The following is a 19,688-nucleotide window of genomic DNA, read 5'->3' as shown; positions in this document are numbered from 1 at the left end:
AAACATTTTGGTGATGGGGTGCTGTACAATGTGGCAAAAGTATCTGTCCACTCAAGAGTGAGGACAGGATGTATTGCCACCATTCTGACTCCTTCACATCATCATTATGTAAGAACATAAGGAAGATCCTATTGGATCAGGCCAATGGTCCACCTAGTCCAGCATTATCTCCTTACAGTGGCCAAGCAGGACCAGAGTGCAAGAGCACTCACCCCACTTATGATTCCCAGCAACTGGTATTCAGTGCCACATTTTGTCTCTGACAGTAAAGGTAAAACATAGCCCTGAATCCACGAATCCATCTAATTCTCTTTTAAAGCCATATTGGTGGCCGCCACTACATCTTGAACGAACAAATTCTATATTTCTAACTGTCCGCTGTGTGTAGAAGTACTTCCTTTTGTCTTGTTCTGAATCTTCTAACATTCAGCTTTACAGGAAGGCACAAGTTCTATTATTTCAAGGGGGGGCTTCTCTATTCACTTTCATCACACTATGGTCTATCATTCCCCTTGTTCACCTTTCTTCTAAATTAAAAATTCCCAAGTTGTAATCTTTCCTCATTGTGGAGTTGTTCCAGCCCTTGGCTCCCTTTGGTTGCCCTTTTCCTTCTTTTTTTCATCTTTCCCAGTCTAAAATATCATTTTTTAAAGTAAAGTGACAGAACTGTGAACAAAATAGTGAAATGTGACTGCCCACGTGATCCCCAACATACTATCAAGGCAGGAGTTGGGAGCAAGTCAGCAATAACTCACAAGGTATCCGTGAAGTTAACTCTTTATTCAAAGAAACAAGATAGCTCAGGCCTAGTGATCACAGCAAGTCTTCCAGTAGGTCTTGCCCCAATGAGGCAGTTGTGAGGACTGAAGGGTCCTGCCTTCCCACCACTCTCTAAGGCTGCTCCTCCCCTTGGTCCTTCCCCAGGAAACTGAGGCTCCTTCGTCTTGTCTCTCTTTGCTCCACCCTTTTCATTCCTCTTCATGTTCTGGGAGACCAGGGAGGAGGGGAGCTGGTCACAGCAGGACAGGAAGACTCCCTGCCTTCTTCAGCAGCCTGCTTCCACTCTGCTTCTTGGGCCCCCCCCCCTCCTCACTAGCCTCCTCTTTTGCCTCCGATTCTGAACTGTTCCCTGTCACAGCCTCTTCCTGCTCACTAAACTCTGTTAACCCTTCAGCTTCAAACACCTCCCCTCCCAGTCTGCTCCCTCTTCTTCCTTTGAGAACTCATCATCGTCCAACCACCAACCCCCTGGCTCTGAGTCTCCTTCCCTTGGGGGTTCCCCAGCTGGTGCCCCTCCCACTCCTCTGCATCCAGCCAGTCCATGACACATACCCAGTGAAAAGAAACACTCTTTTTTAAAAATTGTCCCAAATCAGTCACTGATCACTCCAAGTAAAGCCATAGCTTGCAAATCTGCTGGAACTGAAACTTAGCCACTTCAGCCATCTAGGCCTCCAGGGCAATGATGGATCAACAAACACCCACAAGATCCTTCTGAAACAGCACAACCCTATCCAGAACTGGTCATATCCCCACTTCTCCACCATAATAGCCACCTACACACAGAGACTCCATCTTGTCAGGATTTAGTATGCTACATTACTTCTCTAAGCTAGAAAACACATAGTGCTAAGAAAGCAGCACTCAAGTCTTCTAGTGTCACAGGGTCACTGAACTTTGAATCCCAGGAAACAAAGAGCAGGGGCAGAAATGTTTTCCTAAGCAAGCATATTAGAAAAGAAACTAGTTACTGTCATGGGTGTCAATTTCACTATGCTGGCTATATGTCTTCTCTCCTTTTTCAGTCTCATATTGGGGGTGGGGGTGGTGCACACCTGAGCATGTAGGTTGATATTGGGAACTGCCACAGCACAGCTGCCTTTCCTAGCTGAAGAAATACAGTGTTGTGATAGTTATTCAGGGTAGGGGGAAAGACAGGAAACAGAAGATGGATACAGGAGAATTCTAAGAGCAGAGCATCCAGCCTGACAACAATACAAGACCAAAGTGGATATTCAGCTTTTCAAATCACTTATTTGCAGGGCTGGTAAGAAAAATAGGTTCGAAAATCTGACCTCAAAACGATGAAGAGATAAATAAAGATGCCCTGAATATAAAAGCTGCTGGTCACATGAAACAGCCACCAACTTTTAAACAAACATTTGCTATCTTAAATCCTTGCCAAGAACAATACTAAAGAGGGATGCTACCTATTCCTAGCACACAGCACGTTGAAATTGTAGAGACAAATGGGGGTGACACAATTTTTAGTTGATTTTTAGTTCTTCATTTTCAAAACATCAACAAATTTTGTGTACTGTACATATTTATTATTACTATGTTACATTATCATAATAATATTAAGAGGGAGAATACTAGACGAACTTTCAAGCTCAGGAGCTCTATGAACTTTCCACCCACAAGTCAATTACTTCACTTCAGCCTTAACAACCAGAAAATAGCTTCTAGGACACGAAAGTTTGCTGTTGTGAAGAAGCAGTGAAACTTTCATGGAGGTATAACTTTTGTTTAAAAAGAAAGTGTAAGCATATCCAAAATATGTAGCTTTACAGATAATTGTTTCCTCTTGCAATGTCATATATGTAGCAAGAAATACAGCCATTAACAGTTGTTTTACAAACTGACTATCTTCACATACATAATGGTGTTACTTTGAAGACACGATCATTTCCTAATTACAAGCAAAATGAGGAAACCATAACCACAGCTTTCTGCGACTTTAGGTGACTGTTAAGGAGGCCAAAGAGCTCAAGCATTAATATATATCTTGTTAGATTTAAAGATTTCTCTTACACCAAACTGAAACATCCTAAGATTACCACAATAGTATTAGAGAGTTTCAAAACTAGAAAACAAACTGATTGTATGTTTAAACTTTAATAAGTTCTTAAGTAATAGCTATTTTCAAGTTATGTTCAGCTTGAGAAAAAACCTACATATGAATTCTTACTTACTTTAGAGGCCCAAGGCTGCAGGCAGTTGGCGTAACAACGAACAAGAAAAGCCATTTCCTGGGTTGAAGGGAAAGTTTCCACTCACCAACAAGAAATTAAGATCCTTAGAAGTTTAGAAACCATACGCCAAAGAAATGGATTTTCAGGCACAAAATCAAGTAGACTTTAATTTCACAGTGATTAATTAAAAATTAAATTCCTACTGTATCTCAGTGGCTTTCAGTGTTGCAAAAATTACTGCAAAAAGAGTCCAATTTCGACAAGTATATAACTGCACATTCAAAATTTTCAGTGCTGCTTCTTATTCAAATACAAAGGTCAATAGATTTTCCCAGGCAGGAAATATACCTGAAACAGCTAGAATAAATTCTAGAAAGGTTTACAAGTTAAATGCAACAGTCTCTGGAAAGCTGAAAGCTGAATTCCTTTTAAGTATTTTCCCATTGCAAGGCACAGGTTAAAGCTGGTTAGTCTTCGAGTCCCATTTCCTCATCTTCACATTTTATAATGCAGGTATAGTTTTGCAAAGATTCTTGTTAAAGCAGATCTTGGATGACTGTGGAATCCTTCATATTAAAGTTCCTTCTTTATACTCTTGCCCACCATGACAAGAGTAAATCCATTCTCAGCTAGCATCTTCAAGATATATAAATATATACAGTACTCTTAACAGGTTTGCACTACAGAATTGCTCAAAGCCTCTGCGATCAAAGCCATTTCCCTCCCAACCCCCTCCAATGCAGAGTTTAAAAATGCTGCAGTATAGCTTAGAATTCTAATGCACAGCCAGATACATGGTTAATCCAAACCCAGCATTTACCAATTAAAACATTTCTAATACATTGCAAAAGGCAACATCCACAGCAAGACTGAACGCTCGAGTCCTAATTCCTACTATCTTTGCTCGTTTCTCAGCAGCTCCCTCAGGAGAAGCTCTCATCGATTGGATGCTCCGCAGCAAGATGAAATATCTAATAAGGAGGGGAGAGAGTGGGAGGGGAATGGAGCTAAAAGGATGACATCACCTGTATAGAAAGCCTTTAGAAACTGCATTAGATCAATTGGCTACTGTATCTGCAGATGCAGCCAGAGCATCTTTATTGACCTAGTATAAACACACCTCTGTACAACAACAATTCAGCAAAACATACTCTATGTTACATTTCATATCACTCTGCTGATCTGACTGTGCACACAATTCCTTTGGGTGTTGTTTTTTTTAGCACTTACTCTTGAAATGTGTGTATCAGCTCACATTTTTTTCTAAGTATTATTATGGACAAAGCATATTTCTTATCATTGTGATAAAATTTGGCACTGACAATTCCTTCATTATGACCTGCTACTTATTATCTCCCTACAGATTCTGCCTATCCACACCCTCTCATAGCAAGGAATTTTATTGAAGAGACTAAACTTTCTCCAGTAATGTTGAAAGATAATTTTAATCACTAGTCAGGGTGACCATCTTACAGTAGGTATACTACAAAAGGCAGACCAAATTTGCTTTTATGACCAAAGCGAAACACTTTGTGGTTGAAAATGGGTGTCATTCACCCACAAGTTTACATCAACCTGCAAGTTACATTCGATTTCTATCTTCCCAAAATATATTAGTTAAGAGCAGAACTCATCAAAGCTTGAACTGGCCAGAAATGGAGAAACAAAGATATACATGCAATTGAGATCTTGTGTAGAAACTGGGTTCTATATTCGAAGGCAGCAACATGAAAATAACTTTTAAAACATAGGGTTGTATCCATCAGCATCCTTCCATTCACAGGAGACCCTGTTTGATCCAGTGGAGGCTTCCCTATATGGGAGGAGGTGATTTTTCACTAATCACCTTGCCCTCTGTAGCCCCTTTAACTGGCTCCCAGATTTAATCCAGAGTATTAGGGAACCCACCAGCACAGCGTGGAATAAGGGCACGGGAGGAGAAAGAGGAAATTGCCTTCCTTTTGCTCTCCAAAGCCTCCTCTGGGTCTCAAAGAGCTTTCCATGAACAGAAGAGCAGCACTGGATAAAACTGATGTGTACCTAGAATATGCTTTATTTAAATAATTTTCCTTATTTATTTTTAAAATATATTCAGTACTGCTTGAAAAATGAGAAAGTATTCAGCATTTAAACTATTTTTTTTTATTACAATAAGGCAGCAGATGAGCAGTCCCACTACTGTACCTACATCTTTTTAAATGATTCATGTTAACACTGCTCAAAAGTGAACAGGTATAAACCCCAAGTAAGAAACTAGGTTTTCCAAAGAGTTCAACTTAAAAATAATTGTTCAGTGATGCAATGTAACTACACTAAAACAGGCTGTATCATATTAAGAGACATGCAGTTTATTTTTATTTTAAGAAAAGATGCCTGATGTACAGTTGAACTGTGTGTGTTAGTTTTGAAATTGCTGCATTGTGCATGAATTTACTCCACCAAAGATTTTTAAGTGAATGCAATATTTCACAACTACTGTAAACATAAGCTTAATAAGGGGATTTTCTCCCCTTCCTTTCTAGTTTCCCCTTTAAGTGAAGATGACATCATCCTTTTCCTTTTCCTACGAATCAGACTGCAGCTACTGCAACACCCTGGGGAATGTATCTCAGCCCCTACATGCAATCCTGCCAGCCTAACAGCTATGTGCAGGGTGAAAAACTGACCTAATTCTACGCTGGCACCCTTTTAAAAAGCAAATTGTCTTTATGCCACTCTTACATAAATTCCTTAATAAATTATCTGTTGAAGACAAATGTCAAATGATCAAAATTCATTATCTGCAACAGAGGAAAATAACCAAGTAGGATTTTAAAATGAATGCAATCAGAGCTAAGGCTATATTAAATATGTATTTGTCTGTAAATTATTTATTTCATTTTTTTAAAAAAAGGCTATAAATGAAATAAAGTGACTTTTTTCTTTTATTAAACACTTTAAAATAATCCATCTACATACTGAAGTAGGAGAGAAAACCAACAGGGTGATGTGAATATGATGGAAACACTGTATTTTTGTAATCTGAATACTGTTTGGAGTTTTATTTTTTGACATTTTTTCAACAGGACTAGAGGCCTGTTCTTTTTTTAGAAGATATACTTTAATCAATAATTATGCAAACCCACCATCAAGAGAATGGTATGCCCATCACAGGACTTCTAGCCAAGCAGCTACTTTTCATTCCAGATGTCCAAAAAATGTCAACTCTCCTAATTCATTATTTGTGGCCTGAAGATGAATGTTTGAATTAATTCCCCTGTGCACTACTACATGAAAAAGCAAGTGATAGGGGAAATGCCAGTACAGTAGCTAGCAGGTTACTTCCAATGCAGTGTAAAGTAGTAGCGTGGCTTCGGTAACCCACTGTACTCGGGAGTTGATAACTTGAAAATACCTTGGTAATAGGCAGCAAAAGGCAATGTTAATCAGCAGTATTTTAATACATATTATACATGGAGAAAGAGGGAGGGAGAGAATATGAATGAATAGTGATGGGTCCCCCTAACATTTTAGTGTTTCAACAGAAGAGTTTCAAGAGTTTAAAGTTACATACAAAAGTGTTTGAAATGTATTCCAAAACAGAAAGGACCAATGATGGAAATGAATATTGGCAGATGGAAAGGAATCTGAGAGAATCTTCATGCTGCACTGGCAAGCCTTGAGTGACTTCATACTGCTGGCAGATCACACACACACACACACACACACACACACACACACACATTGCACTTAAATATCTTCCATAAATATTTTCAAGCAAGGTTAGATCTATACTTTGATTTTTAAAGATGATTTTATTCTTCAGTCTTTGCACAGGTGAGACATTAAAAACAGCCCCTATGAACTCCCCTCATTTCCTCTTCCATAGTGACATTATGCTCTGACATTAAACAGCAAGTGTACAATAGTTTTCATTGCAGCTAAAATCCTATCAAAAGGCACAGAAAGATTCAACAGCCGTATGAAAATGTAAGCCATCCTAGGAGGGAGGGGGGAGAGCAGAGGAGAGGGGAGGGGAGGGGGAGTGAATGTAAGAGAGAGGCTGTCACTAGAACTAAAATGATGTAAGCTTCTAAAATTAGAATCAGCGATACAGAGGGAACAATAAAAAGGCACCACAGATTCAATTTCCCTATAGGCTTTGTAGCTACTTTTCTTCTCTAAGATAATGTGATATACATGAAAAGGTCATCTCCCATTTAGAGCTTTGACATTTATATTTTTAATAAAACTAATATGAAATTTATATGAATGGCTTAATTGTTGTTTCATGTCTATTTCAAATGTTAACTGTACCCATGTGTATACATGATCAACATGAAAAGTCCATCCCTGTGTAACTCTGCAAAGACAACACACATATTTGTATTTAGAGTTTCATTGACGATTACAATCAATCTGTTAATTAATGTTAAAATATTAAATCTCAGTGTGGAAGGACTGCCTCAACAGAATGCAACGCAAGCAAGAGAACTATTAGGCATGGTGTGTGCACTGCATAAAGAGAATCAGTTATTATTTAGGGAATTGGTAGAGGGGTGACTGATAGCATAGACCCAAATCACATTTTCTCAATCCAAAGCTCTATCTCTTTCACAAAATCAGAGATGCTGTCTCAAATGTTTGGCTTAGGAAACAAACCACAAGTGAATCTACAGGCAGACATAATTATTTTGTAATGTGTATTTGTAATGTCATTTCAAACTGCCTCCTTGTGATGTCTTCACCATGCTACTACCTTCAAGTGTAGAGTTTCTATTGTACTGCTTTCCATTTCGGCAGCTACCTGTCCATGTGATATGGAAAACTGACATACCATATTTTTCGCACCATAGGACGCACCGGACAATAGGACGCACCTTATTTTAGAGGGGGGAGAACAAGGGAAAAAAATTCTTCCACTCTCTGCCCAGCGCCCCTTCAGTTTTCCCGCTCTAAAACAAGCTGCCGTTCAGGCGGCTACCTTGGAAGCCTGGAGAGCGAGAGGGGTTGGTGCGCACCAACCCCTCTCGCTCTCCAGGCTTCAGGTTCCTTTCAACGTGCTCTCTGGGGCTGGCGGGGGGAAGCCCACCACCAGCCCCAAAGAGCAGGTCAGGGAGCAGCGGAAAGGCGCAGCGGAGAGGCTGCTGCCATAGTCACGCGTCACTTCTCCAGCTGGGAGAGGATCGCGGGGCTATGGCTTCTTTAGAGGCTCCTGCCATAGCCGCGCGTCACCTCTCCAGCCGGGAGAGAGTAAGCCGGGCTTCTTTAGCCCCACGCGTGCTCTCCTGGCTGGAGAGGTGGCGCACGGCTATAGAGGCTCCTGCCATAGCCGCGCGTCACCTCTCCAGCTGCTTTAGCCCCCCGCGCGCGCTCTCCCGGCTGGAGAGGTGACGCGCGGCTATGGCGTCTTCGCTCCATAGGACGCACATTCATTTTTGAAGGGGAAAAAGTGCGTCCTATAGAGCGAAAAATACGGTAATCAGCCATACTGTTATACTGATGATGGGAAGCAGACATATGCAGAAGTTAATTCAAGCAGTCTCTGCATGATAAAGGTTACATATAGATCAGCCAATGCCTTTTGGTGCATCCTTAGGCAGTCACACTGACTAGACTGGCATACAGAAACTTCATGTGCCTGCATAAACAGTTCTCTTCAAACATGGTTGTTACAACTGCTGCTATTAGGAGGAATAGGTTTTCTCAAATCACACAGCAAACATAATACTGCTAGAGAAAGACAATTCATTTTTCTTAAAAGGATTGTACACCTATATTAAGAAATTCTGTAAGGATGCTGGAGCAGCTAGACTAGTATGACCAAATGCAATCCATCAAAGCACAGCTACTCTGATGATGCAGGTGTCCAGGCATGCACACAAACAGAGCTCTGCAAAAACATAGGCGTCCACATTTATTGCACCACATTTTTTTGCTAATGCTAACTTCTGCATACATACTGGAGCACCACAACATTAGAGATTGGAGTAAAAATTTCCACCAAACATAGGTCCCTATGAAATGCTGGCTTCCCTGAACACCAGGAGTGTGTGAAGCATCAATATGGAAGACCTTAACCTGTTACACACAGGGAGTTCACAGGATGACTGGTCTCAACATGTCCTACTTTTCAGATCTTATTCTATCAGCTTCAGAAAACAATATCAGCTTAAAAACAGATATTTAAAGTTCGGACAATCGTATCTTTGTTTAACAAGCCAAAATATTAATAAGTATGTTTCCTGCATCCTATCCATTCTGAAGGAAATCAGCCCTGAGTGCTCACTGGAAGGACAGATCGTGAAGCTGAGGCTCCAGTACTTTGGCCACCTCATGAGAAGAGAAGACTCCCTGGAAAAGACCCTGATGTTGGGAAAGATTGAGGGCACAAGGAGAAGGGGACGTCAGAGGATAAGATGGTTGGACAGTGTTCTCGAAGCTACCAGCATGAGTTTGACCAAACTGCGGGAGGCAGTGGAAGACAGGAGTGCCTTGCGTGCTCTGTTTCATGGGGTCACGAAGAGTCGGGCACGACTAAACAACAACAACAAATGTTTCCTGCATTAGCAGTGCTTTCACTTTTCCCTTCATACAAGCAGTGATTAAACCAGACAGTCTCCAATTAATCACAGTTTTCCATTTCATCAGAACCAGAAAACTATGGTTACCAGGTTGCATACAAGTCACGATCTTAAGCTACAGTTTGAAGAGGGTTTAAGATTCTGACTTTTTCCATTGCCAATAACCATGGATTCCCAGTTTGGATGAAACAGAACACTATGGTTTATTAGAGATTTCCTGCTTTAATAACAGCTCACATGTGTGGGCAAAAGGTCCATTTACATCTCTGCTAGTTAAACTGAGATGTGTTTATTTGAGACAAAGTATTCTGTTTCATCTGTGATGATAGATAGATATAGATAGATAGATAGATAGATAGATAGATAGATAGATAGATAGATAGATGATAGATAGATAGAGAGAGAGAGAGATGATAGATAGATAGATGATAGATAGATAGATAGATAGATAGATAGATAGATAGATAGATAGATAGATAGATAGATATAGATAGATGATAGAGAGATCTGAACGACAGTTTCTATATTCTATATATAGGGAACAAAAAGCTTTCCTGGCCTGTCTTGTAAAAGTGGATCTTATGGAGATGGAAAGACTTTCATGACACAAATTCAGTAGAGGAAGCTTTTCCTAACATGAAGAATCTTTGTTGAATTTCATGCCTGTGATAAATCTCTTTAAAAGGTTCAAGAATAAATTACACCAAAAGTACCTTGATAAAATTATTCAGTAAATCATTTTAGAAATGGCTCAAGTAAGTGAACCAATCAGCATACTGTTTCAAACCCCTAAGGCAAGAGCATTTCAGTTGGTGGAACTTCACAGCAGTCATAAGCCAAGATTAATGGAGAAGTTGGCTGTGCACAAAACCCACTCATGCTTTCCTTTGTGCAAGCAAACAAGGAAGTCTTCTATTAACATTACTTTCCCAGTTTGTCCCAACCAGGCAAGCACAGTTAATATTCAAGCATGTTCTGAAGCTGCTAAGCCATTGTTTGAAGCTGACTTATACACTGTATCCTGGTTTTTCCAAAGCTGCTAACCAGAATTTCCCAGTTCAGAAGAAGACAGTGTATTGGAAGATGCCCTAGCTTGTTTGCTTCTGCCAGGAAAGGAGCAGCAAAGGGGCTGCACACATGGCTGAAACACTTGTTCCTATCTCAACTTATTAAACCAATATATGATTGTAAGTTGATACAAGTACTGTTGATTTAAAAACATTGCCCAGTGGGAACACTTGACAGAAGACAATCTGAGAAAAATAGACCAAGAGACAACTAGCACCTGGCTTCCTGGACCTTATGTAATAACCTTTTGTTGTTGTTGTTGTTTAGTCGTTTAGTCGTGCCCGACTCTTCGTGACCCCATGAAACAGAGCACGCCAGGCACTACTGTCTTCCACTGCCTCCCGCAGTTTGGTCAGACTCATGCTGGTAGCTTCAAGAACACTGTCCAACCATCTCGTCCTCTGTCGTCCCCTTCTCCTTGTGCCCTCCATCTTTCCCAACATCAGGGTCTTTTCCAGGGAGTCTTATCTTCTCATGAGGTGGCCAAAGTATTGGAGCCTCAGCTTCAGGATCTGTCCTTCCAGTGAGCACCCAGGGCTGATTTCCTTAAGAATGGATACGTTTGATCTTCTTGCAGTCCATGGGACTCTCAAGAGTCTCCTCCAGCACCATAATTCGAAAGCATCAATTCTTCGGCGATCAGCCTTCTTGATGGTCCAGCTCTCACTTCCATACATCACTACTGGGAAAACCATGGCTTTAACTATACGGACCTTTGTTGGCAAGGTGATGTCTCTGCTTTTTAAGATGCTGTCTAGGTTTGCCATCGCCTTTCTCCCAAGGAGCAGGCGTCTTTTAATTTCGTGACTGCTGTCACCATCTGCAGTGATCATGGAGCCCAAGAAAGTAAAATCTCTCACTGCCTCCATTTCTTCCCCTTCTATTTGCCAGGTGGTGATGGGCCCAGTGGCCATGATCTTTGTTTTTTTGATGTTGAGCTTCAGACCATATTTTGCACTCTCCTCTTTCACCCTCATTAAAAGGTTCTTTAATTCCACCTCACTTTCTGCCATCAAGGTTGTGTCATCTGCATATCTGAGGTTGTTGATATTTCTTCCGGCAAACTTAATTCCGGCTTGGGATTCATCCAGCCCAGCCTTTCGCATGATGAATTCTGCATATAAGTTAAATAAGCAGGGAGACAATATACAGCCTTTCCCAGTGTTCTCTTCCTTAAATTATACAACGTAAAAAACCATAATAAAAAAAATCATATTCTGTTGGGCTCTACTGTTGTATATACTTTTTTGTTGTATTTGTTTATTTTTACCTGTCTTTATATAACTTGAATAAAAATGTATTTTATATATATATATATATATATATTTGCTTTCGTAGATTTTCACGGGTACAGGAATGCAGGTTTTGGTGTCCTCGGGTGTCTTCCCGTGTAAAAGTTGGGGTGTCTAGGCGACGTTTCGACGAGGTCTCACTCGTCATCTTCAGGCTGGTGCTTTCGGCTTCTTGTTACTGGAACAGAGCGGGATCTCAATGTTTGAGTTCCTATAAATACTGTAGAGGGGGTGTGGTGTCTAGCCTCCAATGTTCTGGGCAGAGAGGAAGTTCCCAGGCTAGTGTGCCTTTTCTTCTTTTGTTCCTTAATTACTTGAGAGATACCTTGAGTGATTTCTTGAGTGATATCCTGAGTACCACTTAGGTGGGTCATTAGGTGTGGATTAGTTGCTAAAGTCTTTGTGTCTTGACCTCTTGAACTTTGTGAAGAGTTTTCCTGAGAAGATGGCTGTATTGCACTTAGTTGTGCTTTGGCTTGGCTTCGTGTATAGGGGCGAGCTGTGGTTTTGTGGCTTGTGTCAGCCAGATCTGTGTAGGGATTGCAGGGGGGTGCAGCATCCGGAGGTGCCACCATGGATTGGCTACTGGATGGTGTCAGTAATTCATCTGTGGAGAGGGTCTGGGTTTGGGTCTGGTGTGGTTGATTGGTGTTGGCGTTCTGTGTGCCTCTGGATCTGGTGTCAGTTTTTGTGGGGAGGGCTAATTTCCAGATGTCTGGCAAGCGGGATGTGTCGTCACGCTTGTTCATGTTGTGAGGGTGTTTCTCTATCTCGATGGCTTCCATGATTATTCTCTTGTGGTGATGTTCCGTGTTAAAGAGCAATTTGGAATCTGCAAAATTAATTTCGTGTCCTGTTTCTTTCATGTGTTGGAAAAGAGAGGAAGTTTTTTCTTCTTTTTTGACGGCATTCTTGTGTTCTGCGATACGTGCATTTATTCGTCTGTTTGTTTGTCCAATGTACGTGGCTGGGCAGACTTTGCAGGGTATTTCATAGATCCCTTGGTTTTCCAACTGGATTTTATCCTTGGGGTTTCTGAGGATATTGGCTATTTTTTGGTTGGTGCAAAAGGCTGTTTTGATATTGTGTTTATGGAGGATTTTGCTAATTTTATCTGTAGTGCCCTTGATATAAGGAAGGAGGGCCATGCCATTGTTTTCTTCTGTGTCTTGGTTTTTGGGGGGAAAAAGGAAACACCCCCCAAAAGGAAACACCCCCCAAAAACCAAGACACAGAAGAAAACAATGGCATGGCCCTCCTTCCTTATATCAAGGGCACTACAGATAAAATTAGCAAAATCCTCCATAAACACAATATCAAAACAGCCTTTTGCACCAACCAAAAAATAGCCAATATCCTCAGAAACCCCAAGGATAAAATCCAGTTGGAAAACCAAGGGATCTATGAAATACCCTGCAAAGTCTGCCCAGCCACGTACATTGGACAAACAAACAGACGAATAAATGCACGTATCGCAGAACACAAGAATGCCGTCAAAAAAGAAGAAAAAACTTCCTCTCTTTTCCAACACATGAAAGAAACAGGACACGAAATTAATTTTGCAGATTCCAAATTGCTCTTTAACACGGAACATCACCACAAGAGAATAATCATGGAAGCCATCGAGATAGAGAAACACCCTCACAACATGAACAAGCGTGACGACACATCCCGCTTGCCAGACATCTGGAAATTAGCCCTCCCCACAAAAACTGACACCAGATCCAGAGGCACACAGAACGCCAACACCAATCAACCACACCAGACCCAAACCCAGACCCTCTCCACAGATGAATTACTGACACCATCCAGTAGCCAATCCATGGTGGCACCTCCGGATGCTGCACCCCCCTGCAATCCCTACACAGATCTGGCTGACACAAGCCACAAAACCACAGCTCGCCCCTATACACGAAGCCAAGCCAAAGCACAACTAAGTGCAATACAGCCATCTTCTCAGGAAAACTCTTCACAAAGTTCAAGAGGTCAAGACACAAAGACTTTAGCAACTAATCCACACCTAATGACCCACCTAAGTGGTACTCAGGATATCACTCAAGAAATCACTCAAGGTATCTCTCAAGTAATTAAGGAACAAAAGAAGAAAAGGCACACTAGCCTGGGAACTTCCTCTCTGCCCAGAACATTGGAGGCTAGACACCACACCCCCTCTACAGTATTTATAGGAACTCAAACATTGAGATCCCGCTCTGTTCCAGTAACAAGAAGCCGAAAGCACCAGCCTGAAGATGACGAGTGAGACCTCGTCGAAACGTCGCCTAGACACCCCAACTTTTACACGGGAAGACACCCGAGGACACCAAAACCTGCATATATATATATATATATATATATATATACAGCCTTTCCCAATTTTGAACCAATCAGTTGTTCCATATCCAGTTCTAACTGTAGCTTCTTGTCCCACATAGAGATTTCTCAGGAGACAGATGAGGTGATCAGGCACTCCCATTTCTTTAAGAACTTGCCATAGTTTGCTGTGGTCGACACAGTCAAAGGCTTTTGTATAGTCAATCACTTTTTCATAGGAATCACTTTTTCAGTTGTTCAGCCTTGCTCCTGGCCCCTGAACAGTGATGCTAAGAGCAGATTCTTACATCAAGGCTCTTAATCAGGGGTCTCATACAATCAAAGCCATGATGCTGACATCCATCAGCCAGTACCTGCATCTTTACCTGTCCAGCCACAATTTCCATTGACTCCATTCTTATAGGCTCATCTCAACACTTATGAGAGCTACAAACCTGCTGGTTTCCAGGAGCAGCTGGATGCACAAAATGGTCATACAATAAATGAGCATTTCTTCCTACAAACTGCACTTGCCTTCTGAAATTTTAAGAGCTAAAAATGCAGCCAAACGGGAAATTTGCATATACCATATACAGATGGCAATATATTCCGCTCGTGCTCATGGAACCTTGGATCCAACTGCATTTGAATAAGGGTTACAAAGCAACTGAATACCACAGTGTTCCCAAAGTCAAGAGTTAACAATATAAACTTCTAATACAAATATTTTCAAAATAGGTAGCGAAATGGCTATAAGCATTAAGATGCTTGTGAAGAGAATCACCAAAGAAGATATTTTTAAAAGCAAGTATATTGCTAACTCTTTCTGTGCTGAGAATGGATGAACATTAAACCAAGAATTCTGGCTGCATTCCAATTGTGATACATACTTTGGCCGGAATCAAATAAATCTTTTGTTCCAATTAGTTATAGAAGCAGTACTCTGCACTCAATATGCAGTCCTGGCATGCTTGCTCTTAAGAAGTTGAATGATTTGCAACTATTGATCACATTTCAGGAGCAGACAATCATGGACTGGTCCTTCCATCTTCCTTTCTCCACAAGTAATGTAAGCAGTGTGTAGAGACTAAACAACAAAAGAGATGGCAAAAACTAGACACAGCCACTTAATAGAATGGATGGGCTTCAGCAGTATCTGTTTAATACTTTTTTAAAAGGGCCATAATTTCCCTATTCTAACATTCTCTTACAATGTCTCCAATAACCAAGCCGCATACTTTTTTCTAAATTAAAAATTAAGAAGCATTTCACTCTAACACTTATGCCCAGATGCAGCAGATGACGTTCTCTGAGGCCACAGAATTCTGACACTTCTCTGTCATGGGAGATCAGTCACTCCCAAATGAAAAGACACAGTAGAATCGGATGCCCTTGTAGGAGGCTGACTGGAAGGAAGCACATCCAGAGTCTCACAGGACATTTTAATTATTTAATATATTTATTACAGCATCACTAGTAATGCTCTACGAAGCCCAACTAGCATTGACAACACAGAGATAGTCTCTTCAGGAACCCATATATTCATGATAACTGGAGCATTTTCTACATTCCTACATTTTTAAAATTACAATTAAAAGTTCAACTGCACTGGCTAGAACAGTACAAAGTGTAATATACTGACATTATTCCTGGGAGCAACTTAGTTGCTATATTTTTCGATAAGCCAATAAATATATGCATAATACCCCAAAGTTCAGTGTTTTGTTCACTATATACAACAGAACAATCATTTAAAATTTCAGCCACTGCATAACTCCCTTAGTACTGTTGCATCACACTACCTGGGCTAAGCCATGGTTTGACTTAGTGTTAGTCAGAGCTCAGATCATGGTTTGTCTCATTCCATGAGCTGAAACCAAGAGTGGGGAAGACAAATCACAAGGCTGTGTTCAGAAACAACACTGAGCTAAACAATGAGGAGCAAAGCAGCAGCAACACAATAATCTTCTCTCCAGAAACCCACATGTGTTTGATCATGCTAAGCTATAGTCTAGCTTAGCATTTCATGCCAAGTGGCCCACTAAATTAAGAATATACATTGAGTAACATTAGCTACATTTTAAAATTGAAAATATGTTAGTTTCTAAAAGAAAAAGGTGTGCACTACGATACTTTAGAGACAGAAATGAAAGGCTTAAGTCATAATAAATCAAAGCTGCATCAAAATAATTTGATGATGCTTGTTTCCTTTAGATATAAAACTAGAACAAGAAATCAGAAGAGACAATTCCTTGTCACCTCACCAGGGAGTTTAGTTTGCCTGGTTCTTCATGCTGTTCTTTTGGATGCCATCTTAAGCCTGTTATGCTCCCTTTGAGTTACTAACCAGGCATTCAGCCAGAGAAGCAGCTTCCTGTAACAGTTGACAACATCGCTTAACAGCACTCTATGACAGATATGACTATCAGTCTTCCACACATCTTGCTAAATGAGCCTGACTAAAGTTCAAGGAATTCCCACACCAAAAAAAAAAAAACCCCATCACAGAAATTTGCAGCATTCCTGTACAATACATTGCAATTCTCTGTATAAGCTCCAGACAAACATCTTTTTCCTGCAAGTACCAAGGTAGCAAATGAAGCAGTAAATTACATGTTCATAGATGGCATACAGAAGTAGCTTACTTTTGTATCTAGACTGTTCAGGAAATTAATTCACCACAGTCACAGCTTCTTTCTGCTAACAAGGTTAACAATCATCTGACTGAAGCATTAATACAAACCACAAAATAAGAGACCAAACTGTCAGACATATTTGCTTAGCTCCCCTACCAAAAAACAAAACAAGAACAGAAGATTGACTGCTGAACTAACCAGTATCCACTGAAGTCCTTTCTGATTACATGTTTGAGCCCAGGTACATTCATGAGCAAAGAACATCAGATAACAAAGAGTAAGATGGATGAAAGGGACTTTGGAGAGCTAGCAAACGTTATTTTTTTAAAAAGGAGACAAAGAGCTATTTTGCTTTACCCAAGTCTTCATCTCACACAGATGAGAAGTGAGATACCAGCTCTTTTCAAGCGGTTAAACTGAGAGCAAGACATTCTAGGCAGATTGAAACAAACTGTCCGAAACTTCAGGGATGGGAAAATCAGAGAGCAGTTACTGAATTACTACAGTATGTCATGATATCATAACAAACTACTTGAAGGTATGGTTCACAGGAGGAGTGGGGAAAACCTTTTTTTTTTTTCTTCATTGGGTCTGCATTCCCTCATGGGGAACCTTTCGACTAGTGGGTGCAACCAGAGGCAAAATACGTTTTGCATTGTAGGCTGCCTTTCAGCAAGAGAAACCATCTAGGCAGGCAAGAGGCTTTTTCACAGTACCATTCCAGCCAAGTCAAACCATTTGAGGAGTGGGGTCAATGGGAGATGTAAGACTAAAAATTGCAGTGACTGGTGCTTGAGGGCCAGCCATTAGACCCCTGAGTCTGAGATTCCCTATCCTATTCTTGGGTACCTTTTGTTAGGGTTGGGTGAAGCTCACAATAATATATCAATTTAATAGGAGATGAATGCATTAAAAAGATGAAAGTAAACCTATGAGAAATTAAAATTCTGGTATACAAAAGCTACTGGTCTAAACAGTACTTGAGCATAAAGGACATCTTGCTGGCTTCCCAGGAGGACAATTTGCAATATGGGAACTGAAACCAGATAAGTCCTTGTTATGGAATGATTAGCATTTTCCAATGGCAAGTCCTTGCTAAATCAATTTTAAATTAATAAAAGAAAAATTCACATCCTGGTTAAATGCATCCCACACAAAACTAGAGTTAGTTCCTTAGTAACAGGAAAAGAATCATCTGCTGGTTGTTCTCTCAGATGTCTGCAACAGTGGGGAGCTATTTACTGGGAAGGGGGAATCGTTCCCCATCACAACTGGGCTAAATAACTGCCCAACATAAAATGGAACAATCTCAGGTGGATTATACAGAAGGGCCTCAACTCAACCAAAACTGCAAGATTCCCTCAATTACTGCAAAAAGGGAAATCTCATCTTTCTGCCTTGATTACATTAATCCAAAATTCAAATTCCCATAGCCTTATGCTTCACTGACTTCTTATGCTGACATTTTTTAAAACAAACAGGTAAATTATCCTGTGCCCCTTGATAGAAAGATACAATACAAGACTGACTGATAAATAAAAGAGGGAAAAGATCTGAAACAGCTATTACTTTACATATTGGGAAAATGAATACACAGCCTGTAAACATTAAATACATCCCAAGTGCAAGAACATGTCAATCTGATTGAATGATGTGTTTAAGGATATTCATACATTCACTATCAAAAATCATGCAAGTATCACAGACAATTCCTAATTGTGAAATTATCATCTTTTCCTGCTTTTACAGTAACTCTTGTACCAGAGCATACGGCCAATATTCTGAAGTTAATTACTATATATTTTATATTAAAGGCAAATATGAAAACCTATTTTCTTTCCTTTTTCAGTGAAAATATGCCTGAAATATGCACTTCAATTCAGTTAAAATTACCACAGTACTGTATTCACTACACCAATCTTTTTCAAGGATTATACATTTTAAACAAAAAAGTCTTGCCCTAGAACTCTCAAAACAAGCAACAAATTCTCCCTACCAGTCACAATTTATTATGTTACCATCCGAGTTACTTACTTTAATAATTACAATTACTTATTGTAATAATTTTTACCACTGATATCAAATAATTTTATGTCAGCATGCAAGTATGGAGTAAATCTCTATATGTCTACTCAAAAGAGTTCCATGGAACTTACTCCCAGAAAGAATAGGATTGCACTCAGAGAACATTTTTTATCTTACCGTTATCACAACTGTAACAAAGATAAAACTCTGCCTAAAGGTGGGATCAATTAATGTGTGTGAGCATGCCTTTTTCCCATGGTTGTCTGAGCAGAACACAGCACATGAATATAAGAAGAGCCTGCTGGATCAGGCAAATGGACCATCTAAGGATCCAGCATCCTGTTCTCACAGTGGCCAACCAAATGCCTGTGGTAAGCTTGCAAGCAGGTCCCTTGGTCAGGAGAACTCTCCCCTCCTGCGATTTCAAGCAAATGGTATCAACCAATATTGTTCTCTCCCTTCTCTGTCCTGTACTCAGCCCCAAAACACTGTCCAGAGTTTAGGATTGCTCTGTAACAGTGAGGCTACAGTGTGAGGCAAGGAATCCCCAAGGGAGGCATCCACTCGCACAAGACAGCTCTTCCTGATTTGGGCTGATTCTACCCTATAGGCACACCAAGCAGCAGCCTGAGGCTTGTTTCCTACAGATCCCCTTCATTTACAGCCTGAACAAAATAGGGAAGAGGATGCAAATATGTCCATGTCTTCTTTTAAAAAATAAATAAATCCAAAATTGAAGCTTAAACTTTCTGAACAGTTGTCTGTGATCAATCTTTTGGTATTCAGAGTTAGGCTGACAAAAAGTGGATGAGAACCTAA

The 19,688-nt window shown here is 40.4% G+C and overlaps 1 protein-coding gene across 10 annotated transcripts in view; it reads right to left on the bottom strand.

Annotated features, from left to right (window-relative positions):
- RAPGEF6 (Rap guanine nucleotide exchange factor 6) overlaps window positions 1-19,688 on the bottom strand; it is a 139,858-nt gene that overhangs the window by 78,287 nt on the left and 41,883 nt on the right. Inside the window, exon 1 of one of the 10 annotated variants that reach the window (XM_083728344.1) lies at window positions 2,976-3,935. The exons of the other annotated variants lie outside the window; for them this stretch is intronic. Within the exon in view, the coding sequence (XP_083584470.1) occupies window positions 2,976-3,029 (54 nt within the window). The 5' untranslated portion in view covers window positions 3,030-3,935. Of the gene's footprint in view, window positions 1-2,975; window positions 3,936-19,688 lie in introns of those variants that run through there. 10 annotated transcript variants of the gene reach the window in all.

Source organism: Podarcis gaigeae (genome assembly GCF_964106915.1).
Source record: "Podarcis gaigeae genome assembly, chromosome: 2".
In the NCBI taxonomy this organism is placed as follows: domain Eukaryota; kingdom Metazoa; phylum Chordata; class Lepidosauria; order Squamata; family Lacertidae; genus Podarcis; species Podarcis gaigeae.
Note: the sequence above shows the minus strand (reverse complement) of the source record. Positions and strands in the feature narration are given on the sequence as shown.